Here is a 25,957-nt window from a genome sequence, read left to right as displayed (position 1 = left end):
GGAGATCACCCAAATGGTCAAGACGCAGAGCTCAGGGGTGCGGCTCCAGCCCGCCCTGCGCCACCTAGTTAAGGAACGTGATGAGCTCCGGCAGTGCCAGAGGCTGATGGGACGCAGGAGCAGACCCGAGCCCAGTGAGCGCTGTGGGTGTGCCAGGAAAGGGAGCAAGAGATCAAACCGCCGGCCGGGGAGAGAAGGGAGGGGCGGTGGCTCCAGCATCTGCAGAATGTTTTAAAGGCCTAGGCAGACCAAGCCCACCGCCACGCCAGGCTGCTGTAAACACAACCCCAGGAAGGCAATGGGGGAGCAATTCCAGCAGCAGCGAGAGGCTCATGCCAAAGCGATTACTCAGGTGGGGAATTAGCAAGTCTCCTGCAGATGTCGGAGCTGGACGCGGGTCAAAGGCATCCAATCTCCCATCACCAGCCCATAAAGTCCTTTCACAGACGACATTCAAAATCGCTTAGCTAACAGCAGACTGGGGGCGGGGTGGGGAAGGTGGGGGAGAAACAGAGAAAGTGGGGAACCGGGGAAGGTGGAGAGATTTAGGGGAGGAATGGACAGAACCATTGCTGTGGAGAAGCTATGGCAGGGCTGTGTGAGCACTGCCTAGGGGGCCACGCTGCCCCATAACGAACCGTGGGACTGATTTCATGACACACATCCTGAGGTAAAGACGTGCATGGGCCGGGGTCCCCCTGCCATGCAGTACATCAGCACACGCACCGCCCAGGGCCCCAAACTCCCACTGGCTTCCCCAGGAGTCATACGCACACCTGTGTGCTGCAGGACTGGGACTAGCAGATCAGGGAAAGGGATTTCTGGAGGCCACCTGGCAGACGGTTAAAGCCGGGGACTGACAGGACACTCCAGGGTTCTCAGCTTGGCTCTGGGAGTGGAGCAGTGTATGCTAGAGAGTAGAGCTGTGGGGGGAGTCAGGACTCCTGGGTTTCCACTGGTGCATGGGGTGGAAAATCTCTGAGTTAAAAAATGTTCACATTTGGGTGCCTAACGTTTGGCCCACACATCCCTACTGAGGCACTGAAATAAATGGCCCAATTACCCCCCCTTACAGCCCTTACTGGAGTCAAAGGGAGTCGCGCATGTTCAGCACCCTGGCTTACTTAGCTGCCTAAATACGGACACCGGTGTCTAACTGCAGGCACCTACATTGAAAAATGTTGGCCTTACTGGGGGTAAAGGCAGCGACAGGCCAACACCCAGGAGCAGTAAGAACAGACGTGGCGTGTGTTGTTCAAGGTAATGCGACGTTCCGTGACTTCCACGTTTTTTTCCGAGGCCAGGACATAACATCTATTCCTTGGGATCCAGGTCCCCATTACAAGCCCCTGCAGAGGATGGATCTAAACTGTTCTCAGTGGAGCAATGGTCTCAAGTTGCAGAGGGGGAGGTTTAGGTTGGATATTGGGAAAAACTTTTTCACTAGGAGGGTGGTGAAGCACTGGAATGGGTTACCTAGGGAGGTGGTGCAATCTCCATCCTTAGAGGTTTTCAAGGCCTGGCTTGACAAAGCCCTGACTGGGATGATTTAGTTGGGGATTGGTCCTGCTTTGAGCAGGGGGTTGGACTAGATGACCTCCTGAGGTCCCTTCCAACCCTGAGATTCTCTGATTCTATGAATTTCCAGTGACAGAAGGAAGGGCCGGCCTGGCAGCCCCAGGCTGGGAGGCAACGGGCTGCTGAAGGTACAGAGGGATCGAATGTCCACTTCCTTCCCGCCCTGTTCCCAGTGGGAGCCAGGTGTGTGGCTGAAGTAGCAAGTCCTTGTTGATGGAGATGTTGCATTAATGGTCTCCTAGCAGCTAGCCTACACCAGCCAGCAGAAAGGCCATTGGAGTGGAGAGAAAGATGATGGTGGAGGTTGTTGGACCCTGGGATCTTTCTCCCCCATCACTCAGAAAACTAAACCAGTTATAACTTCAGACTGGTTTTAACCTATTATCGCACTGTGTATTACCATCTCCTTCCGGAGGAACCTGCTACTCAACCTCCCACGGGCAATGGAGGTGAAGCAACAGAACGCCCAAGGCCTCAGATCACCATGGATGGAGACTTCGAGACAGAAGAGCCTGGCAGGAGCGAGGCCCTGTCTAGGTCCTCCAGCAGGCAGCGCGCTGTTATGAATCTGTAGTATGGGACCAACCAGGCCCAACCGAGACCACAGCCCTATGGAGCTACGTGCTGCACTGACTTGTAGCAAGAGACAGCTCCCACCCCAAAGAGCTTACACTCTGAATAGATAAGGCAGAAAAAGGGTAGGAGAAAGGAAGGATAATTTCCCCCCATTTTACAGAGGGGGAAACTGAGGCACAGAAAGATGAAGTGACCGGCCCAGGGTCACACAGAGAGTCTGTGGAAAAGTCAGGAAGTGATCGTAGATCCCCCAAGTTCCAGTCCAGCGCCTTAACCACAGTAGTATAAAAGATCTCCCTACACTACATTCACCAGAGCTCCATCCAGCCTCATTTTACATGTCTCAAGTGACTGGGGCACCCATCGCTTTCTTTAGGAGGCCATTGCAGAGGCGTGCCAGAAGCAGGGGGGATTTCTTTCAGAAACACAGACAGACACATCTCACACACAGGGCCATTCTGCAAATATTTAGTTGATCTTTTCCATGGCTGAACTTCCCCTGCTCAGTCACTCCAGCCTGGATCGCGCGGGACGGTTCTGATCTCACCAATACCCCAGTTCGATAGCATGGCTGAGAAAGCTACAGAGAGAAATGGCTTCTGCCAGCCACTCTCAGAGTGTCCCTTGCAGGCGAATGCTATTTATGAGGATACCACAAAGCCCTGGAGTCACAGGATAAATGCGCTGCCTCATGGGAAGCCCTGAAATACACCCCGTGCAACAGCTATTTTCACCATGCCAGCGTGATTAACCCTGGATTTATTTCCAGTGATGCAGACACACAGCGCAGCAGAGAGTTGAAAGACGCACTTCAGACATGACCTGGACTTGACAGTGCTCAGATACGATGGTGAAAGGGCTCTAGGAGAAAGACAGACAGACAGAACGGGTGTATGGGGATGGATAGACAGACAGACAGACAGACGGGGTGTAGAGGGATAGATAGATAGAGGGGTGTATGGGGATAGATAGACAGGAAGATGGGACGTATGGGAATAGACAGACAGGCAGACAGACGGAGTGTATGGGGATGGATAGACAGACAGACAGACGGGGTATATGGGGATAGATAGGTAGATAGATAGATAGATAGATAGTCTGTCTATCTAATATAATCTCCATACACCCCCTCTGTCTGTCTGTCTGTCTATCTATCCCTTCTATCTATCTATCTATCCAACCCTTCTACCTGACTGTCTGTCTATCTATCTATCTATGTTCAGGGATGGATAGATAGACGGACAGATAGATCTTCCTCTAGAGTTCTCATGTAACCATATTTAGATCTATTATTAGTCTATGTCTTTGTTTAAAACTTTCTTTCAATGAAAAATGGCCTTTTTCTTAAAGAAATACTTTTGTTTCTTTCAAAATGTTCCTGATTTTCAACAACAAAAAAACCTTAAAACCCCAATTTTTTTGCCTAAACTGAAAAAATATTTGTTGACAAATGAGACAAATTTCCATGAAATACTGGGGGGCGGGGAAGAAAAATCTGTCCATTCCCTGAACCACTCTAATCTGGGTGATTATTCATTCTCATTTCTCCTCTGGTAGCACCTATCCACTCAGGCAGGAGTTGAAGTCACGGGTCTGCCTACATGGCCACCGGATACACAGTGTTTGGAAATAAATATTTTGTGCCCCTTAGGCTGAATGATTTCAAACACAAAGGCCCTTCATAGAATAACAGCTGGCAATAATTAATCCCTCAAGAAAGGTCTTGTACACACTACAGAACTCGGGGGCTGGGACTCAGACCACTGCAGATGGTCTGTCTAGCCAAATGAGTGGGGTCTCGATCCTGGTTCCCACTGCGGCTACATTGCACGGGTCTGCCAGGGGCAGGGGAGCCCACATGGCATAGGGCCAGAGGAGCAAGTTCTAATCCGCACGCCCGGGCCTAGGGGGCATGGCTGTATGGCCAAAGTGCTCATGTGCTCCAACAAAGCCAGGAAGAGGGGCCCAGGAAGGAAGCGAAGAGCCATCTTTGCTCCCTACAGTTCCTGCCACATGGGTGCATACTTAGGTGCTACTTACACACACACGGATTCCCAGGAGATCTGAACTCCTGTCTAAAGCAAAGATTCAGAGCCGTGAACATTAACAAGCTGGGCCAGCGAGAAGAGACCCTCCCCGCTGGAAGCAGCTGATGTATGCATTTCCCCGCTCCCACCTGCCGTGACCTCACCCGCAAACTGGCCGCGGCCACCCCGGTGAGAGGCAGGAAGCGGTGATATGCGGTCGCTTTGGTGCTTAACCCAGGGAGACAAATGCTACCAAAGACGGGGAGGGATTTGGGGCAGGCTCCGTGCTCTGGGCTGTAAATAACCATGCTGGCTCAGCTGGAAAAAACATGAGAAACCAATCCATATAAACTGCCTTGTCGTAACCAATCCACGGGCCGAGTGTCACAGACACAACTGCTGGGAAAAGCAATTTAAGGTCATTTATAGTGTACTGGTTCTAAATGTTTCTCATCTCTCCAAGGCCTGTTCATTGAAGCCATGGGGTCAGGTATCCAACTGGAGTAAACCAGCATCGTGCCATCGACCCAGATCCCCAGCTGGTGTACGTGGGCACTTTTCAGGGAGCGATGCCGATTTACCCCAGCTGAGGATCTGGCCCAATGTAAAACAGCCCCAGTCCAAACCGGTTGCAGATGCTCTGCCACGTTCTTTAGAAGAAGGTTTCTCTATAATAAGGGGCCGGCGCAGAGGCCTGCTGGTGGGCCGCGAGACAGAGGCATCACCTCACTCGCTCCCGGCCCCATCACCAGGGAAGAATGCGGGTGCCCAAACGGCTCCCGGAGCACTCCCGTCAGACCGTGAGTGGCGGCTCTGGAGTGCAGTGGTGGGCTCAATCTCTCCTTCCTGGACTGGGCTTGCTTGGACGTTTCTAGACGTGGCGTTTCTGGGGGCACCTGTCTCTGAGCTGCTTTTCCGTGCGCCCGGTGGCCCCTCTGCACAGCTGAGGATGGGCGCTCCTGGCACAGCTCCCGGCGGTGTTGGTGACGTGATGACGGATGTCACCAGGCCGAACTCTGACCCCAGCCAACAATGCAGCATCTGTGGAGAAAACTCCTGTTGCAAAGCCCACTGCCATCCCCCAGCCGCAGGGCTCGGCTCAGCCCCGCTAAATGCCCACAGGGGGAAGTGCAAGGAGCTGTTTGCAGCAGGAGACAGAGGAGATCTGCCTCGGGAAGGAAAAAGGGATGCCTGGCACATGGTGCCATTTTCGTCCCTAGCACTCGCTAGCGGAGTTGTTGGGAGGGTAGAGACTGTGAGGCAATCAGACAGACGGGGGCCAGCTAAGTACCCAGATACGAGATCGCCTATTGCTATGATAGCTCTGCCCTGCCACACAGGGGTGGTGTTGTGACAATGAAGGACGATAAAGATTGTGAGAAGATACTGTGGCAACAGGGGCGTCTCCGAATTCAAAACGAGATGGGTCTGAAATCAACGAGGTGGAAATCCGTGAAGGCAAGTGCAAAGTACCGCACTTGGGAAGGAAATATCATGTGCACAGCTACCCAATGGGGGAATGACTGGCTGTCACGGAGTGTGGGGGACTCCAGGCCCTGCACCCCTCTTCCTGGGATTCACTGAGACTCTCAGCCAGCCAGTAAAACAGAAGGTTTATTGGACAACAGGAACACAGTCCAAAACAGAGCTTGTGGGTACAACCAGGACCCCTCAGTCAAGTTCTTCTGGGGGAGCAGGGAGCTTAGACCCCAGCCTTGGGGTTCCCTGCGTTCCTCCACCCAGCCCCAAACTGAAACTAAACCCACCCAGCAGGCTCTCTCCTGCAGCCTGTCTTCATATTCCCCGGGCAGAGGTGTTACCTCCCTCTCCTGGCTCAGGTGACAGGCTCTCAGGTCTCCCATCCCCAGGGCACATTCCCAGGTCAATACTCCCCCCTCCCTGCTGCGTCACATCTCTCCCCCCTTCGAGACTGAACTGAGCGGGGTCACTGTGACCAGTGACCTGAGGAAGTTCGGGGCCCCCTCTCCGGGACAGCGCATCCGCTATCAGGTTGGCATTTCCCTTCACGTGGACCACGTCCATGTCGTAATCCTGCAGGAGCAGGCTCCATCTCAGGAGTTTGGCGTTGGCTCCTTTCATCTGGTGCAGCCAGGTCAGGGGAGAGTGGTCGGTGTACACGGTGAAGTGTCGCCCAAAGAGATAGGGCTCTAGTTTCTTGAGGGCCCACACCATGGCCAGGCACTCCTTCTCAATGGCTGCGTAGCGTTGCTCCCGGGGTAGCAACTTCTTGCTCAGGTACACGATGGGGTGTCTCTCCCCCTTTTCATCCTCTTGCATTAACACCGCCCCCAGTCCCATGTCAGAGGCGTCGGTGAACACCACAAAGGGCTTGTCAAAGTCTGGGTTTGCCAGAACTGGGCCACTGACCAGAGCCTCCTTCAGCGCCCGGAAAGCCTCCTGGCACTGCTCGGTCCAGACCACCTTGTCTGGCTTCCCCTTCTTGCATAGCTCCGTGATAGGGGTGGCTATGGTGCTAAAGTGGGGCACAAATCTTTGGTAGTATCCTGCCATCCCAATAAAAGCTTGGACCTGCTTTTTGGTGTGAGGAGCGGGCCAGTCTCTGATCACCTCCACCTTGGCTGGTTCCGGCTTTAGGCGGCCGCTCCCCACCCGATGGCCCAGGTAAGATACTTCTACCATCCCCACCTTGCACTTCTCCGCTTTTACAGTCAGCCCAGCCCCCTAGAGTCGGTCCAGCACTTGTCTAACCTGGGACACATGGTCCTCCCAGGTCTGGCTAAAGGCACAGATGTCATCAATATACGCCACGGCAAAACTCTCCATCCCCCTCAGGAGCTGGTCCACTAGGCGCTGGAAGGTGGCCGGTGCTCCCTTGAGGCCGAAAGGCAGGGTCAGGAACTCATAGAGCCCCAGAGGGGTGATAAAGGCCGATTTCAGCCGGGCATCTGCATCCAGCGGCACTTGCCAGTAGCCCTTTGTAAGGTCCATGGTGGTAAGGTACCGAGCTCCTCCCAGCTTGTCTAGGAGCTCGTTCGGCCTGGGCATGGGGTAGGCATCAGATACAGTGATGGCATTGAGCTTCCGATAGTCCACACAGAACCGGACCCATCCTTTTGGGGGACCAGCACCACCGGCGAGGCCCAAGGGCTGGCCGATGGCTGGATCACCCCCAAAGCCAGCATGTCCCGGACCTCTCTTTCCAGGACCTGAGCAGTTTTCCCTGTGACTCGGAAGGGGGAGCATCTTATTGGCAGGTGCGACCCTGTCTGCACCCGGTGGTCAGTCAGATTAGTGCGTCCAGGCTGGTTGGAAAACAGCTGTCGGGACGGATGCAGCACCTCCCTGACCTCAGCTTGCTGGGCAGGGGTTAGCTGATCCGAGAGGGGAATTGTTTCCAGGGGGAAACCAGCTCTAGTCCCAGGGAATAGATATACTAAAGGGTCATCTCCCTGCTCTTCCCACTGTCCACACACGGCCAACACCACATTCCCCCTGGCATAATATGGCTTCATCATATTCACATGATACACCCGGCGGTGGTGCGCCCGGTTCGACAGCTCCACCACATAGTTTACCTCATTGAGCTGCTGGACAACCTTGAAAGGGCCCTCCCAGGCGGCCTGTAGTTTGTTCTTTCTCACGGGGATGAGAACCATCACCGGATCCCCGGTGGCGTAGGCACAGGCCCGCGCCGTGCGGTCATACCAGACCTTCTGCTTCCTCTGGGCTCTGGCCAGATTCTCCCTGGCCAGGCCCATGAGTTCAGCCAGTCTCTCTCGGAAGATCAGGACATACTCCACCACTGACTCTCCATTGGGAGTGGCCTTCCCCTCCCACTCGTCTCTCATCAGGTCCAGGGGGCCCCTCACCCTCCTTCCATATAACAGTTTGAAAGGCGAAAATCCGGTAGACTCCTGGGGCACCTCCCTGTACGCGAACAGCAGGTGAGGTAAGTACTTGTCCCAGTCCTGCGGGTGCTGGTTCATAAAGGTTTTCAGCATCATCTTTAGCATCCCATTGAACCTCTCCACCAGCCCATTGGACTGGGGGTGATAAGCTGAGGCCCAGTCGTGCCGGACCCCACATTTCTCCCACAAGCACCGGAGCAGGGCCGACATGAAGTTGGAGCCTTGGTCTGTCAAGACTTCCTTGGGGAACCCCACTCGGCTGAAAATGGTCAGGAGCGCATCGGCCACGGTGTCGGCTTCAATGGAAGCTAAGGGCACTGCCTCGGGGTAGCGGGTGGCAAAATCTACCACCCCCAGGATGTATTTCTTCCCCGACCGGGTCGTCTTGCTGAGAGGCCCCACGATGTCCATGGCCACCTTCTGGAAAGGCTCCTCTATGATGGGCAAAGGTCTCAAAGCCGCTTTCCCCTTGTCCCGGGCCTTCCCCACCCTCTGACAGGGGTCACAGGATCGGCAATACTGCCGGACCGTGGTAAAGACCCCGGGCCAGTAAAAGTTCTGTAGCAACCTCTGCCGGGTGCGCCGGATTCCCTGGTGCCCTGCGAGGGGGATGTCATGGGCCAGGTACAGGAGCCTGCGGCGATACTTCTGGGGGACCACCAGCTGCCTCCTGATCCCACAGGACTCCACTTCCCTTGTGGGAGCCCATTCTCGGTACAGGAACCCCTTCTCCCACAGGAACCTCTCCTGGCAGCCTCTCCTCATGGTCCGTCCCACACTGAGGTCGGCCAGGTCCCTGAGCTTCCGCAAGGAGGGATCTTTCCTCTACTCGGCCTGGAACTCAGCGGCTGGGGAAGGGACGGGGCCCGGTTCCCTCTCATTGGCCAGGTCTGAGGCCTCCACCTCTCTGAGCCGTGCCCCTCGGCGCTCCCTCCCCACCAGGGCAGGGTCCTGCGCCTCCGGTGTGGTACCCTCCCCAAGGTCAGGGCGCAGTGCCCCTCGCCGGCTCTGGCTACGCGTCACAACCAGGGCGATCTGGGGCTTGCTTGGCGAGTCCTCTAGGTCTCCCCCCATCAAAACTTCAGTGGGCAAATGGTGGTGTACCCCCACATCCTTGGGGCCCTCCTTGGCCCCCCATTTCAGGTGTACCCTTGCCACGGGCACCTTAAATGGGGTCCCGCCCACCCCCATCAGGGTCACGTAGATGTTGGGCACCACCCGATCTGGGGCCACCACCTCGGGCCGGGCCAGAGTCACCTCCGCGCCCGTATCCCAGTATCCATTGACCTTCCTCCCATCCACCTCCAGGGGAACAAGGCACTCGCTCCGGAGGGACAGCCCCACGCCCACCCTGTAAACCGAGCACCCTGAGTCCAGAGCCTCCAGCCCTCTGGCGGAGCTGGCCTGGGGTACTCTTCCCTCCTGAGCAGGTGGTAAACTGGCAGCCCCCCTTTCCTGGGTCGTCTGCCCCTCGTCCAGCTGAGTCCCTACCCAGTTAACCCTGAGTAGGTTGGGTCTGCTCAGTTTGTCCCTGAGCCCGGGGCACTGGGTCCGTACGTGGCCTCTCTGGCCACAGTGATAGCAGCTCAGGTCACGTTGGTCCCCTCGAGCGGGTCGGACGGGCCTGATGCCAGGCGTTCCCCTTCGGAGGGGGTTCTCCCTATTTCCCCGCTGGGAGGCCCCATGGTGACTCTCGGGCCTGTTCTTTTGGGGCTCCTCCCGGCTACCCCCTGACCGACTGTTCACAAACTCGTCGGCCAGCTGCCCTGCGTGCTGGGGGTTCTCGAGCTTTTTGTCCACCAGCCACAGCCTCAGGTCGGAAGGGCACTGATCATACAGTTGCTCCAGTACGATTAGGTCAAGCAGGTCCTCTTTAGCTCGGGCCCCAGCTGTCCACTTGCGGGCACATCCCTGCAGCCGGTTGGCCAGTTGTAGGTAGGTGACCTCAGGCGTTTTACGCTGACTCCGGAACCTTCTCCGGTACATCTCGGGGGTCAGCCCAAACTCACGGAGCAGGGCCTGCTTGAACAGTTCATAGTCCCCTGCCTCCGGCCCTGTCATCCGGCTGTACACCTCCACGGCTTTGGGGTCCAGTAAGGGGGTGAGGAACTGGAGCCTGTCTGCAGGGTCAACCCTGTGCAGCTCACAGGCATTCTCAAAGGCCGTCAGGAAGCTATCTATGTCCTCCCCCTCCTTCCGCTGGGCCAGGAAGCACTTATCAAAGCTCCTTGCAGTCTTGGGTCCCCCCTCACTCACCGCAGCCGGCGCCCCACTGCTCCTCAGCCTGGCCAGCTCCAGTTCATGCTGTCTTTGTTTCTCCTTCTCCTGACGCTCCCTCTCCTTCTCCTGACGCTCCCTCTCCTTCTCCTCCTGCTCATGTTGACGTTGTTTCTCCTTCTCCTCCTGCTCATGTTGACGTTGTTTCTCCTCATGTTGACGTTGTTTTTCATGATCCTCCAGCTCCCTCATTTTCATCTCCCTCTCCCATTCCAGCCGCCTCCGCTCCAGGGATGGGGAGCTCCGCCGGGAGGATCCCCTGCTGGCTGCTGGGGTCAGGGTGCCCTCGGTATTCGCCGGGCTTCTCCCAATCCCTCCCCCAGGCCTAGGTCGGAAGGGTCTCGGGATGTCCTCGGCAGCAGTCTGACCCCTCCCAGCCCGGTCAGGCCCCAGGGCCCACGCTGCGTCCACCGGGCGGCTTCCCTCAGGGACAGGGATCGGGTCATCCAACGATCCCTCTCCTCCAACTGGGCAATCAGCTGTTCCTTGGTGGACCTCCCGATGCGCAGCCCCCTCTGCCTGCACAGCTCCACCAAGTCGCTCTTATTAGCGTACATCTCCCTGCTGGCCACTCGCAGGCCGGGCAGCTTTCCACGGTTTCCAGGGAAAGCCCCTAGTGTGCCAGTCCTTCTTGAGGTCACCACCTCTTTGCTAGGGTCAAGCTGCCGACTCCTCCGCCCCTGGGACCGCTCGCTGCAATCCCCCGGGGGACCCTTGTTACTGCAAAAGTCCTTCTCTCTGGTCACACACTCCCAGGGGTTAACCGCCCCCTGGAATCGTCTCTCTCTGAATCTTCAGCACGCCTGGTCCCTGTCAATCCCCCTTCGTTTTACTGTTCCCCAGTCACTTATTGCAGGAAGCGCCATTCACAGGGTGCAGTACATGCCACCGCTACCACCAGTTGTCACGGAGTGGGGGGGAGTCCAGGCCCTGCACCCCTCTTCCTGGGATCCACTGAGACTCTCAGCCAGCCAGTAAAACAGAAGGTTTATTGGACAACAGGAACACAGTCCACAACAGAGCTTGTGGGTACACCCAGGACCCCTCAGTCAAGTCCTTTTGTGGGAGCAGGGAGCTTAGACCCCAGCCCTGGGGTTCCCTGTGTTCCTCCACCCAGCCCCAAACTGAAACTAAACCCGGCAGCAGGCTCTCTCCTGCAGCCTGTCTTCACATTCCTGGGCAGAGGTGTCACCTCCCCCTCCTGGCTCAGGTGACAGGCTCTCAGGTCTCCCATCCCCAGGGCACATTCCCAGGTCAACACTCCCCCCTCCCTGCTGAGTCACATCGACACACTGGCCAGGCGGTCGCACTGCTGAAAAGATCCGGGGCTACTGGATTGAATATGAGTCAACGGTGTGATGCTGATGCGAGAACAGCTCATCTCATTCTGGGGTGCATTAACAGGAGCGTTGTATGTAAGACCCGGGAGGGAACTGTCCCTCTCTACTCGGCCCTGGTGAGGCCTCAGCTGGAGTCCTGGGTGCTGGCTCCTCACATTAGGACAGATGTGGACAAACTGGAGACAATCCAGAGGAGAGCAACAAAAACGAGAAAAGGTTTCAAAAGCCTGCCCTAGGAGGAAAGATTTAAAAATCTGAGCATGTTTAGTCTTGAGAAAAGGAGACCGAGGGGAGAGCTGATAACAGTCTTCTAATATGTGAAAGGCTGTTATAAAGAGGACAGTGATCAATTGCTCTCCATGTCCACTGAAGGCAGGTCAAGCAGTAACGGATTTAATCTGACAGGAGGATTTAGATTAGAGATTAGGACAAAAATTTAACTCTCAGGGTAGTGCAGCTCTGGAATCGGCTTCCCAGGGAGGTTGTGGAATCTCCATCACTGGAAGTTTTTAAAACCAGGTTGGACAAACACCTGTCAGGGATGCTCTAGGTTTACTTGGTCCTGTCTCAGCATGGGGGGCTGGACTTGACAACCTCTTGAGGTCCCTTCCAGGCCTACAGTTCTCTGATTCTATCTAAGATAGGCTGTCAGACAGATACCTGGCCTGTCCAGAGGGGGTAGTTCCTATCTATCTAATAAAAAGAAAAGGAGGACTAGTGGCACCTTAGAGACTAACCAATTTATTTGAGCATAAGCTTTCGTGAGCTACAGCTCACTTCATCGGATGCATAAAAAGTGAGCTGTAGCTCACGAAAGCTTATGCTCAAATAAATTGGTTAGTCTCTAAGGTGCCACAAGTCCTCCTTTTCTTTTTGCGAATAAAGACTAACACGGCTGCTACTCTGAAACCTGTCTATCTAATGTTCCCTGTTTCCCAACACATAGCACAGGTGGGTGAAGTCTGCGTCCACTTTTCCATGGCACTCAGTTTCGCTGGGCAGGGGACAATTTTGCATTCGCTCTCCGGTAACATTTTGCTGGGGCCGGTGTTCACGGAAGGCAAATTTCAAAGTTATCCATGCAAGGTAGCAAATCATTGGCCCCAAATTAAATTCTAAATTCCAATGCACAAGGGCTTCAGGGCTAAGGCAACCAGCAGACAGAACCAAGCACACGATTTATCTGATCAGGCGCAGCTAAGCAACACAGTTTGAAAATCCAGGACTCCCAAAGAACACTTGCAAAAAGAAAATTGGCGAAGAATTTCAAACAAACCAGTTGGAGGACATCGCAATCTGCTTCTGGATCGTCTTCAGGCACAAAAAGAGGCTAAATTCATCCAGTAAATAAATTACTGGCTGCAGATGATCTGCCCAGGTCTGACCAAAAGGATCCGGAAGGAATTTACTACTTGGAATTTTCCAGCTCTTTCCACACTTGTAATAAGTGAACCAGGCTCAGCCCCACCACGCGTGGTGCAGTGCCCCAGTCACAGGGTTTAAGGCTAGAAGGGACCCCCAGACCATGATCCCTCGTGCACACAGCTCTGCTGACTCACTGGGAGTTGTGCTTGAACTAGGGGTTGCCTCAACCCCCTGCCCGATGCAGCCTTCCCCGCCCACAAGAGACGCAATCTTGCCTTGCCTCTAATAAGGCACTTTCCCCAGAGAAACACCAGCCAAGCCCCTAGCCAGACACGCCTTCTTCGGAGAAAGCCTTCTCCTGCAAAGAGAACAGACAACATCTGGGCCGTTTCCAGCTGTGACACCAACTCCCTGGGGCCCTTGAGCAAGTCACTTAGGGGCAGATTTTTGAAGGTATTTAGTCACCTAATGATGGGAGTTGGGCATCGAAATGCCTGTAAGATTCTGGCCCTTAGTCTCTTTGGGTTCAATACAATGTCCTCCTAGGTGTGTGGCGGGGGTGCGTAGGTATCAATACTAGGGATGTAAAATATTAACTGATAAGCATCAGTCTTATCAGTAAGGTATTCCGGTTAACATTTAAACTCTGTTGCGGGACTCCCTGCCACTCCGTCCCTGGGATCCTGGCCTGCTGCCCGCCCAATTAAAGATTGCGGGGTGCTCAGACACCAGCGTGACAGAGGTCAGTCCTCCCCCGCTCTTTCAGCCTGTCCATCACTCGCACTCGTGTTCAGGGAGAAACCCCCAGGACTAAAATACCCCCTCCAAGGGGAAAGGCAGATCAACGGGCCTTGGGACCCCAGCCTCGCCGCCGAGTCCCAGCCCTCCTCCTCCGGCTGCTGCCCAATGTATCCACCAGCTCCCACGGGCGCCGAGCTCCTGCAGTGGCCCCTAGAACCGCACCTGCCCTGCACCTCTCAGGATTGCACCCTAAAGAGAGACGATAATCTGTGTGCTCCCCCACAGCCTCCTCGGCTCGCCAGCACAGAGCATGGCTGAGTAGGTCTCGTTCCTTATGGCTGCTGCGCCCTCCTGAGGGGAGTCGTGCCTGAGGCAGAGACAGAACGGGGAGCCAACCCTCCAACTCACATGGCCACCTCGCCCTCCCACCGGCCTGCTGCACCCGCCATCGGGGAGTGCTCTCACCTAGGGACAAGACAGTGGTGCTGGAAGAAAGCTACCAGCTGCCTGATCCCTCCCTCTCTCTCTGATCCCTGTGCCAGCTTCCCCAACCAATACACACTCATTCTTGCTATGCCAAAAATGTTGCATGCAGTTCTCGGACCAAATAAGGCGAGAACAATGGTAAACAAGGTCTCACACACCCGCTCCCCCTAGGACACCCGCTCGCCCCCTCCCGATTGCATTGGCTTGTCCTCTCTGGACTGGGCTCTGGCTAAGCAGTGCATCAAAGGCTTGGCTCTCCTCTTTTTCCACTTGAAGTTCCATGTGATTAGAGGCTCCTGCAGTCTGCCAGGGCACCTCTCCTCTCCCTGCCTGTTCGCCTGGATCCCTGGGAGCCACAAACATGCTGAAAGACGAGCCACCTCGGTTCATTCCCTACCCACCCACCCACTGCAGCCTCTCCTAGGGTTATCAGAGAGCAATGCTACAAACCTCAGGGCCTGGTAGTGCTTAAGAGACAAGCAGGTAACTCAACACAGGCATGCTCGAGGGAGAAAGAAAGAAAGAAAGAAAGAAAGAAAGAAAGAAAGAAAGAAAGAAAGAAAGAAAGAAAGAAAGAAAGAAAGAAAGAAAGAAAGAAAGAAAGAAAGAAAGAAAGAACCAGTGCAATCTCTGAACACAGAGCTACGTGAATTCACTGGAACAAAGGTCCTGCACACAACAATTTGGAGGCTGGCAGAGAATGGGTCAAGCCAAAGCAAGGAGGAAGCAGGCTGACCCTCCCACCTTGTGCCTTCAATCCCTTTGCCCCATTGGGGCTTGGAACCCCCCGAATCTCCTCAGAGAGCGCTCGATTGAGCATTGGCAGGACGGGACATTTCAGGCCATGACGCTTGCAATGTCCCAGTGCGAACATCTCTCCGGCCACCTCGGGTCGGGCCTCGCTGTTTGGGTGGGGGCTGGTTCCTATCCAGTCGGTGGAGAGCACGTTCCCCCATGGGTGGTGTGGAAAAGAGCCAAGACTCACCCTCAGCAAGTTCACAGATGACACTAAGATGGCGGGAGACGTAGATATGCTGGAGGGTCGGGATAGGGTGACCTAGACAAATTGGAGGACTGGGCCAAGAAATCTGATGAGGTTCAACAAGGACAAGTGCAGAGTCCTGCACTTAGAATGGAAGAATCCCATGCACCGCTACAGACTAGGGACCGAATGGCTAGGCGGCAGTTCTGCAGAAAAGGACCTGGGGATTACAGTGGATGAGAAGCTGGATATGAATCAAGAGTGTCAACAGGCATATTGAGCAGCATTAATAGGAGCATTGCCATCAGTTCGAGGGAAGTGATTATTCCCCACTATTTGGCAATGGTGAGGCCACACCTGGAGTATTGTGTCCGGTTTTGGTCCCCGCACTACAGAAGGGACGTGGACAAATTGGAGAGAGTCCAGCGGAGGGCAACGAAAATGATCAGGGGGCTGGAGCACATGACTTATGAGGAGAGGCTGAGGGAACTGGGGTTATTTAGTCTGGAGAAGAGAAGAGTGAGGTGGGATTTGATAGCAGCCTTCAACTACCTGAAAGAGGGTTCCAAAGAGGATGGAGCTCGGCTGTTCTCAGTGGTGGCAGATGACAGAACAAGGAGTAATGGTCTCAAGTTGCAGTGGGGGAGGTCTAGGTTGGATATTAGGAAACACTATTTCACTAGGAGGGTGGTGAAGCACTGGAATCGGTTCCCTAGGGAGGTGGTGCAATCTCCATCCTTAGAGGTTTTCAAGGCCTGACTTGACAAAGCCCTGGCTGGGATGATTTAGTTGGGGTTTGGTCCTGCTTTGAGCAGGGGGTTGGACTAGATGACCTCCTGAGGTCTCTTCCAACCCTAATATTCTATGATTCTATGAGAAACCCTGGCCCGGCTCACCAGCACACAGGGGCAGGGTACCATGGGGAGGTGGGGTCCCCTGCGGGGAGTGGGCCAGGCTGCTCACCCTATAGACGCCAGCACCAGGCTGACCTGCAGGGATTCTGCACTGCTAGGGAGGATCGAGTTGCCCAGCCATGATTCACAGACCTTAACCTCTCCTGGGAGCGGCTATTTCAAGTCTGCCTGAGATGGGGACAGGACGGTGGCTCTCAGCCTTGCATTGACAGAGCTGGGGATGTGGGGGGATCCGTGAAGCCCCCTCCGGGCCTATGCAAACACCCTGCCTTCCAGAGAGCTGGCTGCATCGATTCATGTTGGCACTGCGGGATGTGGGAGGGAGATGGGCCCATCCGCGGAGACCCACCAGAAGTGTTTCTAAACACATTAGACGTGGCTCTCCAAGATCCCAGGCCTGGAGGATGCCACGTGCCTCTGAGAGGGGCAGGAGAAGGGTTGTTGTTTTTTTTCACCTGCCAGGGCCTGAGCTCAGGCTTCCAGCAACTGCTCATGCGACAAAGATGCAGAGCTGAGCAAGGCACCTCGTTCCCGAATCCCTCATACGCCCTGGAAGAGATTCTGGGCTGTGCCCCAAACACCATCTCTGCACAACCCAGATGCTGGGCTGCTCCAGAGGCCAGAGCGGCCCCCAGCATAAGTGAGAGCAGCCCAGCTCCAGGCACAATGTAAGCTTTTGTTTAGGTGCTGAAGCCTGGATTTCAGAGTCTAACCTTAGCGACCCAGGGTTGAATTTTTGGTCTACATATGTTGTAGCAGGGGTAGTCAGTAAGTGGACCCGCAAGCCAAATCCGGACGGCCAGATGCTTTCGATTGGACCTCAACATCTTTTTATTTACTTATTATCATTATTAGTATGATTTTTTAATTATTTTCTCTGGACTATACCTTGGCCAAAAAATTTGGACCTTGACAAACAAAATTATTGACTACCCCTGCTTTATAGGAATCACTGAAATGCAGCCACCTCTGGGGAAGAACTCAGCAACCCTTTAAGGGCCTAGGCTTAGCTCCTCAAAGGTCTGATTCCAATGGGAGTCAGGTGCCTATATACCTTTGAGGATCTCAGCCCCAATCCAATGCCTAACAAACGCAAAGGGAGTCTTTGCATTGATTGATGGGTCGCTGGCTCAGGTCCAAATGGAACAGTAATGCTATGCAACAGCTGAGATCAGGAAGTGAATGATAGAAATGTACCCAATTAAACTAGCAGGGGAAAGTTCGTGAGGCAAAATGCAATGACCTGTTCAGTGTTATGATGTGGCCAGGGCATTGAGGGTAACATCCAGTTATTGCCAAAAATGCCCTGAGAGCTGTGATGGACACAAGTAGCTGGGATCTTTGTCCTCCATTTCTTTGAAGTTTGAAAATGTTAGAACCACACTGATATTCTGTTGAGGCCTTGGGATTTTAAACACTTTCAATAAAACCCTTTTCTGGTCCCCTCTAAATAGTGGCAATACATATTTGTGACTCAGTCCAAGAAGACAAGATGTTTCTTCCACATCCGCTGCCCATCCGAGGTAGCCATCAGCAGGCATTTCCTGCCCCATAAATGCTGTTTAAACTAACTAACTAAAAAACTAAACCCAACCGAAATCCTTTGCTGCAATATCAACAACAATCAATCAAATCAGGAAGCAGCTGGTCCCAAACACTCTCTGAGCCGCTGTTGGGTTTTTTTTCTTCCTGAGGGAAGGATATTGGTCTAGTGGCGAGAGAAGATTTGGGAATTCTGGGGTCTATTCCCAGCAATGGCACATTGCATAGTCATTGCGCTGCCCCGTGCCTCAGTTTCCCCACTTCTGCACACTGGGTGTGAGAGCCCCTACCTCCCAGGCATAGAGAGAGTAGTAGTTAGTTAGGGCTGGGTGCTATGTAAAGATCAATGAGGTGGAATTCAACAACCAAAGCAAAATTCTCCCTCCTCGTTGCCGATTGGTTGAGTCCTTCCATCTCCACCTCACAACCCGGCAGGGTCCATGTTCTACATCCATCACCACCGTTAATTTATCCCTGCGGCTGCACTGACCGTCCAGCTCCGCTTCCGGTCCTGCCCAGAGCATTCTGCTAAAAGACCTTCCACTGCCGGCCACCGATCCGAGACCTTAGCTCCACGAGGGAGCTGGAGCTGCAGCGGTGGGAGTGGAAGTGTTCCCAGCACCTGCAGCATGGAAAGCACCTGTTGGAGAGGACGATGCTGGCAGCAGATTGCACGATGGGCTTAATTCAGATTGGGAGGCGCCCCCACACTACACGCAGTGGAGCTGCTCCACCAGAATAGAGGGGAGCAGGCGGAGGCCTGCCCACCCCAGAAAGGTGCAGGGAGGGCCTGGGGCTAGGAGTCTGCCGGCTCAGTTCAGATCAGAGATGGGCCACGTGCACCGATCCAGACCCAAAGTCACGGCAGCTCAGGTCCTGCAGTGTGGTTCACTGAGATCCTTCCCTGAGGCTCCAGCTGACATGCCAGACCCCTGCAGCTTGGACACCCGGCCCCACTATGCTGCTGCATGACCAGGTACATCTCAGCTCATCTATCCCCTGCCTTGGTGGGGGTCTCCGGCACCGGTGGCTCCTCGGCGTCCCTCCTGTTTTCTGCCTGGGGCGTACGACAGCTTCGTTTCCTGTGGGCCACGGTTCTTTATCTCATCCAGGTTTGGGGGTTCGAGGCAGAGAGGCCTGGGCGGGGTTAGTGCCCCGTGATGTGCTGCATGTCAGACCAGCTGAGCTGGAGGTCCCTGCTGCTTGGAATCGATGGCTCTTTGACTGTCTCCTCTGTGCCTACTTCCTCGCCACACGGACAGGCTGCGGCTGGATCCTGCCCGATCGAACTCAGCGGGGGGTTGCCAATGGATGCAGAATCAGGCCCGATACCCGCAACTAATACTTTTCCCAACAAGCCTCCCGGTGCTGAGGTGGCCCATCTTGCTCCTCTGATGTGGCAGGAGCATGCCGTGAAGAAAGGAGTCTGGAGAAACCTGATGCCGTGGTCTCACCTCAAGGCTGAGGCTCCTAAGAAGAGAGGAATCATTTGCCCGCCGGGCGCTGTGAAAACAGGAAAGGGGCAGGGAGCTGCCACTTTCCCCAAGCCTGTCCCTAGATGGCAATCCTGACTAGAACATCCCAGAGACGCCAAGAACACAGACAATCGGGGATGGTGGAGGCCCGGATCATCTGATTTGTCCAAGTAGGAAGAGAAGAGGAGCCAGAGACACAAGACAGGGTAGCCCTCCTTGTGCCCATAATGCCAAATGCTGCAATGCCTGGCTCTCAGCGGCTGTGGCTGGCAGAGAGCGGTGAAAAGGAGAACACCGATAAATAACTAACCAGTCCTTCTTGGGGCGATCCCTGGCTTGACTCGTCCAAGGGTTTTCCATGAGAATCTGAGCCAGGAATGATAAATACACATCCTCGGTACCTGCCCCTCCTGACAGCTTGGTCAGGCAGGCGTGGCTCTACCAGAAAGAAGTCATAAATTGCGAGGCTTAGCTGGGTCCCTCCAAGGATTTCACGAGCCCTCCGTTATTGTTAACATTTCCCGCAAGGGGGATGAAAAGTTTCGAGCGCAGGCCTCCAGGAACGGGAACCGTCGTTGACCTTACAAGGGAATGGAAAGGAGTTCCACGTGCAAGACAGAAAGCGAAGCCTACAGGGCATAAAACATTTCTTCGTCGCCGTGGGCAATTTCCCCTGGAGCTCTGCTTTTTCCTACTGTTCTTGAGTTAGATTCTGGCCAATGCACATGCCAAAGCAGCTGCCCGGTTGTCAGGCCTTGCTCTCACTCCAGCCCTCTCCTCGTGTAGCCACCACTTCCCCACGCAGAGTTAGGGGAACCATCATCTCCGTGACGTTCACTGGCTCATCAGCAGCTCTCCACGCCCCAGGCAAATGGGAGGCTCGAATGAAGCAAGGCTGAGCCAGCCAGCACTTAAATATAGCTCATGACCGAGTTTGTTGCAGGCTGACGGGCCGGGGATGCAATTTTTGGCCCAGGATGACTTGTTGATCTTAGATTCTGTGAACAGGCCAGATCTTGAGGTTTTGCTCAATCCTTGTTCAGGCAAAACCTGCCATTGGCTTGGACTGGAATCTTGCTGGGGAAGGTCTCCGGCCCTTTAAGATGTCAGCATCGCTGTTTTCCTTAGGGAAGGGCGGTCGGGACCCTTCTCTGCAGAACTAATGAGGTCACCCTAGGTACCCGATACGCCAGGCACATGCCCGAGCCCGTGTGTCATGAGTCCTTGTTTCCTCCTCCCTGCCAGGAATTCGGCGGCTGCCCCTTGCCAGCTTTCCATGCCCATACTGTGAACCAAACCATGGGGAGGGGGAGATTTTACTCAGGACTCCCGAGTGCAGCGCTCGCAGCCCGCAGGACACAGAAGAAGCCAAGATGTCCAGAACTGGACAGACCCCTGGGGCGCCCATAGGAGCAATGCAGGCTCTGCTTGCTCATACATCAAGCTGGGCAGTTTGTAAACACTCACGTCACCCCGGTGGCGGCAGCAAGGACTGGGCATCTGACAGTCAGGCAAATGTCCAGGGAGCCAGGGACACGTGCCCCATACACCTTCAAAATAAAAACACCATCTGCTCCCTGCAACCCAACACCAATGGTCAAGGATGACCAAGAGGCGAAGGGCAGGAGCAAAAAGCAAAGAGGGAATACTCTGCCTATCTACAGTGCTGCTGATCTGCTAGGTCCAAAGCCTTAGCCCACTCCCCCACAGGTCAGGTAGGTAGATAGAATTACCCCCTTTCCACAGATGGGGAAACTGTGGCACAGATTAGTCATGCGATTTGCCCAAATCTGCGATAGCGCGAACAACAGAAAATGAGACTCAAGGCTAACCCCAGGCTAATCATCCTGTAAAATCTGGGTTTGACTCCTGGATCGCCGGTGGGAAGGAGGGGGGAGTCCTTGGACAAGCTGCTCTCCCCTCTTTGTGCCTCAGTTTCCCCATCTGTAAAATGGGATTAATGAGACCGACCTTCCTTTGTCAAGTGCTTTAGATCTAGAGTGTGAGTGTGTGTGTGGTCAGACAAGCACTAAATACCGCTGGTGTTACATGGTAGCTGTGAGGTATAAAGCATGCTGAGACCCCCTGGATGGGAGGCACCAGGGAAGGACAGAAGGTTAATAATAAATAACAACTTTCCCAGGCACGTGCCCCCTGGCTTTTCTCTTCCAGGTTTTCTGTGCTCTGCATTCTCCATGGCTGGCTGGATCGCCGTGGGCTAGTGACTGGGCTCAGACACTGTAGCCCTTTCTACTCTCTCACTTGCCACTGCCAACAACCCACTGACCCTCAGTGCAGCCAGCTGGGCTCCCATTACAGTCCCTCTCCTCCCTGGTGCTACTGCTTGTGACTTCACACTCCATTGCCTTGGCAGGGACTGTGGGGTCATTCCCACGGCCAGAGAGGACCCCCGTCCTGCCCCCTCTGCCCTTGCTGCTCCTAGTCCCTGGGCCATGCTGAGATCCCCCCAGCTCTAAGCAGTGCAGCTGAGTGGCTCTCCACACCCAACAGTCCCCACCCCCTTCAGAAACTAACCCCCGGTACGGCATGGACATTCAGACTAAGCCCCTTCTTGCTGTTCAGCTGAGTGGCTCCCTCTTGCCAATCCCAAAACCCAATCGCCCCCTCCAGCGGCTGGCAGCTGCGCTATGCTAGGATGGGAGCTCAAACGCTTTCACGGCTGGGTAATAACCCTCGGGCTGCACAGCCTCGGCCGAGTGCCAGGCGTCAGCTCTGCCTCCCTGTGATGGGGCGAGGGGAGGCCAGCTTTCTCTGACGCACCCGCGACGGTGCCCTGTCTGGGACGAGATCCCAAATGCCATCGCCCGCCTTGCTGGGATCTAGAACAAGCACGAGCCGTGGTCCACGTGCATGTCGGGAAGACAAAGCATTGAAGCAGTAACAGCCCGCCACCCAGGCCCAGGTCCCCGCCATCCCCTCCCCACATATATTAATGGTGCATTTGGGTCACAAGATCCTGGGGCAGGGACCGAGTCTTCTTCTGCGTCTTGGAGATGACCTCCCTGAGGTCTCCTAATATTCTATGATTCTATGATAGTCCTGCACCGGCCAGCAGGGCTCCCGTTTCTGATAATCACCCTCTGCTGGAGTCAATCCGTCTGGCCCTGCGTCTCGTTTCTCTGGGAACTTGGCGTGTCTGGGCTCTGGCCAGGAGCCAGGGAAGCTATTCCAGTGAGATCCCCAGCCCAGTTCTGCAGAACGGGGCGGTCTGCACGAACCCCGGCACTCTGGGCAGCTTATCTGAGCCCCCGACTCAGACCCACAACGATCCCAGCTCTCTCGGGCCGGGGCCGCCCGTCACCCTCGCTGCCTGCAGGCCACGGAAGAGGCTGCCGAGACCCTGAGGAGCTGACAGGCCTGGGTACGGAAGGCAGGTGGGATGATGGTTCTCCGCCATGCAGCACCACTCGCTGCCTGCCTGTCTCCCTGCCTGCCCACGCCCTGCAAGCCTCACCTCTCGGCGGCCTGGAACCCAGAGCAAGTGACGGGCCCCAACCTGTCCCAGCCGCCAGTACCAGCAGGGCTGTCGAGGAACGGCAGGTAGGGAAGGAGCGAGAGAGAAGGGTTGTGTTGCCCTCTGCCCCGCTCCCTGGCTCTCTTGAGCCGTATCTGCCTCAAGCACAGGGCACTTTGAGCCCTTCTGGCCTGAGACCCCTGGCCCCTCTCCCAGGGAAGGCAAAATCTACCCAGCACTCAGGATTCACTCAGGCTTGGCAAGGCCAGGATGCCCTCTCCAAACTCCAGACTGGTAGCGAGGGGCTGGATCCACAGCCCTAGAGACAGGAGGCCTGTCCCATCCCACCGAGCAGCTCCAGCATGGGCAGCTGCAATGCCAGCTTCCCCCCAGCGCTACCCCGCCAAGGCGCCCGCCCCTGAGCTGGAAGGACCGAGCCCTGCGGGCAGTGAGGCGGGGGTTAGAACTTAAACAGGGATGAGGGCTCCATAAATAACACACTCGGATTCCTATACCCCCTTTTGCCTGTTAACTTCAGGTTTGAACTTCCCTGCAAGACCCCCTCTCTCCGCAGGTCACATGCAGGGGATGCTGATGCTAGACTTCCTCTGTATAAAGGAGGTAGGGGGTTCAAGGAGGGACCCTTTGCCCCCCCAAACAATCCTGCAAGAGCGCCCCTCACCCCCAGCTTGTGAGCTGCAAGGGCTGATGGCCCAGATGGCTGCTGGGTCTTGAGCATGCCAACGTGGGGAATAGCTTGGTCCTAGCCTTGCCGCGTAACCAGCATACGCCATGGGCCTGGCTCCATCGCTCCCATCAATAATATTGAGCTACTGTATTTTTAATCCGCTCTCAGAGGCGGCCGCAGCCTCAAGACAGGTGTCTCTTGTTTATAAATCTAAATAGCTCCCCGCACTTATTTCCGAGCACACAGACGTAGCTGGAAGACCAGAGGGCCCTATCGCCACCTCCTCCACCCAGCCCGCCATTTGTCTGTCTCATCCACCTGTCTGACCCCCAAGATCGGGAGCTCTCTGGGGAAGCGGCTGCCTTCTTTATGACTTGTCTGCACGGTGCCTGGCACATCAGGGGCTCTCACAGGGGCCACAGCAATATAATAATATGTTATAACAATGACCTGTGTCCGGAGGTTTGTGGGCCTCATGGGGACCAGCCCACGTACCCTCCAGGCTGTCCTCTCGGCGGACGTTGAAGTTGTCGTAGGAGTCCCATCGGATGAGGGGGTCCGAGGTGTTGTAATCCACGGAGACGCTGGGGCCGTTCTCCAGATGTTCCATCCCTGGGGGCAAGCGGAGGTGAGTCAGTAAAGGAGGCCGAAGCTACACACGAGTGTGGTGTGTTGGAACTTCAAGGGGAGAGATGGGAACAGGCCGGGCAGGATTGGGGGTGTGCGGAGAGATGGGAGAAGCTGGGTTATTAGAAAGAGACAGGAAGTGAAAGGAGAGAGGGGGAAAAGGCAGGACAAAAGGAAGAGGAAAGGAATCATAGCCTCTGGAGATGGGAAAGACTCATCACAGGACCTACTCTGTCTCTCTGCCAAAGCCAGGCTGTTCCAATCAGTCATTCACCAGGGGTTATCCTGCCTGACACTGGACTCCCAGCACTTCCCTGCTCAGGGCATCCTGTGAACTAGTAGATCTAACTGTCAGGAAGCTCTTCCTGACCAAACAGACAGACGGACAGAGGGAGATGGATGGGGCCAGACAGAGGGGCGTGTATATGGATGGACAGAAAGGCGCAAACAAGACAGACACAAGGACATGTATGGGGATGGACAGTGACAGAAGGTCATGTATACAGATGCACAGACTGAGGGGTACTGTAACAGAGTGGCTTTCTCTTGGGGTAGAGCGCCTGTGGCTAAACCAACCCTGATTACAGGATGAGCCCCACTTTCATATGGTGATGATAACACTCTTTCTATTCCCATTAGTATCTCTGGAGGATGCTGAACAGGAACTACTAAAGTTGGACTTTTCAAATCAGAGGTCCAGATAACTTGCATCCAAGAGTTTTAAAAGAGCTGGCTGAGGAGTTCACTGGACCATCATGTTGACTTTCAGTAAGTCTTGGAACACTAGGGAAGTTCCAGAAGACTGGAAGAAAGCAAATGTGCCAATTTTTAAAAGGGTAAATGGGATGACCAGGTAATTATAAGCCTGTTAGCCTGACATCAATCCCTGGTAAGATAATGGAGCGGCTCCTACGGGACTCAATTAACAATGAGCTAAAGGAGGGTAATGTAATCAATGCAAATCAACATAGGTTTATGGAAAACTAACTTGATAACTTTATTTGATGAGATAACAAATTTGGTTGATAAAGGTATATATCATAATATATAGAGACTTCTGTAAGCCATTTGATTTGGTACTGAGCAACATTTGATTAAAATACTGGAATAATATAAAATTAACTTGGGACACATTACATGGATTAAAAACTGGCTAACTGATAGGTCTCAAAATGTAACTGTAAATAGGGAATCATCATTTTAACAGGTATGTTTCTAGTCAGGTCTGCAGGGATTGGTTCTTGGCCCTACGCTATTTACCATCTTTATCAATGACCTGAAATCATCACTGATAAAGTTTGCAGAAGACGCAACAGTTGGGAGAGGAGTAAATAAAGAAGAGGACAGGTCACTGATCCAGAGCAACCTGGATCGCTTAGTAAACTGGGCTCAAGCAAACACTGTGTGTTTTAATACAGCTAAATGTAAACATATTCATCTAGGAACAAAGAATGGAGACCATACTCACAGGATGGGGAACTCTTGAGCGGGAAGAAGTGACTCTGAACAAGATTTGGGGGTCGTGGTGGGTAATCAACTCAACATGAGCTCCCAACGTGACGCCGGGGCCAAAAGAGCTAATGCGATTCTGGGCTGCATCAACAGGGGGATCTCGAGTTATTTCATCTCTGGATTGGGCATTAGTGCGACCGCTGCTGGAATCCTGGGTCCAGTTCTGGTGCCCACAGTTCCAGGAGGATGTTGATAAATTGGAGGGGGGTCAAAGAAGAACCACACGAGGCCACTAAAGGATTAGAAAACCTGCCTTATAATGACAGACTCAAAGACCTCAGTCTATGTAGCTTAACAAAGAGACGGTTAAGGGGTGACTTGATCACAGTCTTTAAGCACCTACGCAGGGAACAAACATTTGATAAGGGGCTCCTCAGTCTAGCGGACGAAGGTCTAACATGATCCAGTGGCTGGAAGTCAAAGCTAGACAAATTCAGACTGGAAATGAGGCGTAACTGTTGG

At 54.4% G+C, this 25,957-nt stretch overlaps 1 protein-coding gene across 25 annotated transcripts in view; it reads right to left on the bottom strand.

The window, feature by feature from the left end:
• The window catches only part of TNS1 (tensin 1), a 274,551-nt gene that overhangs the window by 78,988 nt on the left and 169,606 nt on the right, over positions 1-25,957 (bottom strand). For 23 of the 25 annotated variants that reach the window (XM_073304965.1, XM_073304974.1, XM_073304973.1 and 20 more), the window contains one exon: positions 23,807-23,968. In XM_073304965.1, coding sequence (XP_073161066.1) covers positions 23,807-23,968 — 162 coding nt within the window. The remainder of the gene's footprint in view (positions 1-23,806; positions 23,969-25,957) is intronic. The other 2 variants (XM_073304969.1, XM_073304990.1) reach the window with 1 other exon arrangement.

The sequence above is a fragment of the Lepidochelys kempii genome, chromosome 11, assembly GCF_965140265.1.
Source record: "Lepidochelys kempii isolate rLepKem1 chromosome 11, rLepKem1.hap2, whole genome shotgun sequence".
In the NCBI taxonomy this organism is placed as follows: Eukaryota; Metazoa; Chordata; order Testudines; family Cheloniidae; genus Lepidochelys; species Lepidochelys kempii.
The sequence above is the reverse complement of the archived record's forward strand: the minus strand, read 5'-3'. Positions and strand labels throughout refer to the sequence as shown.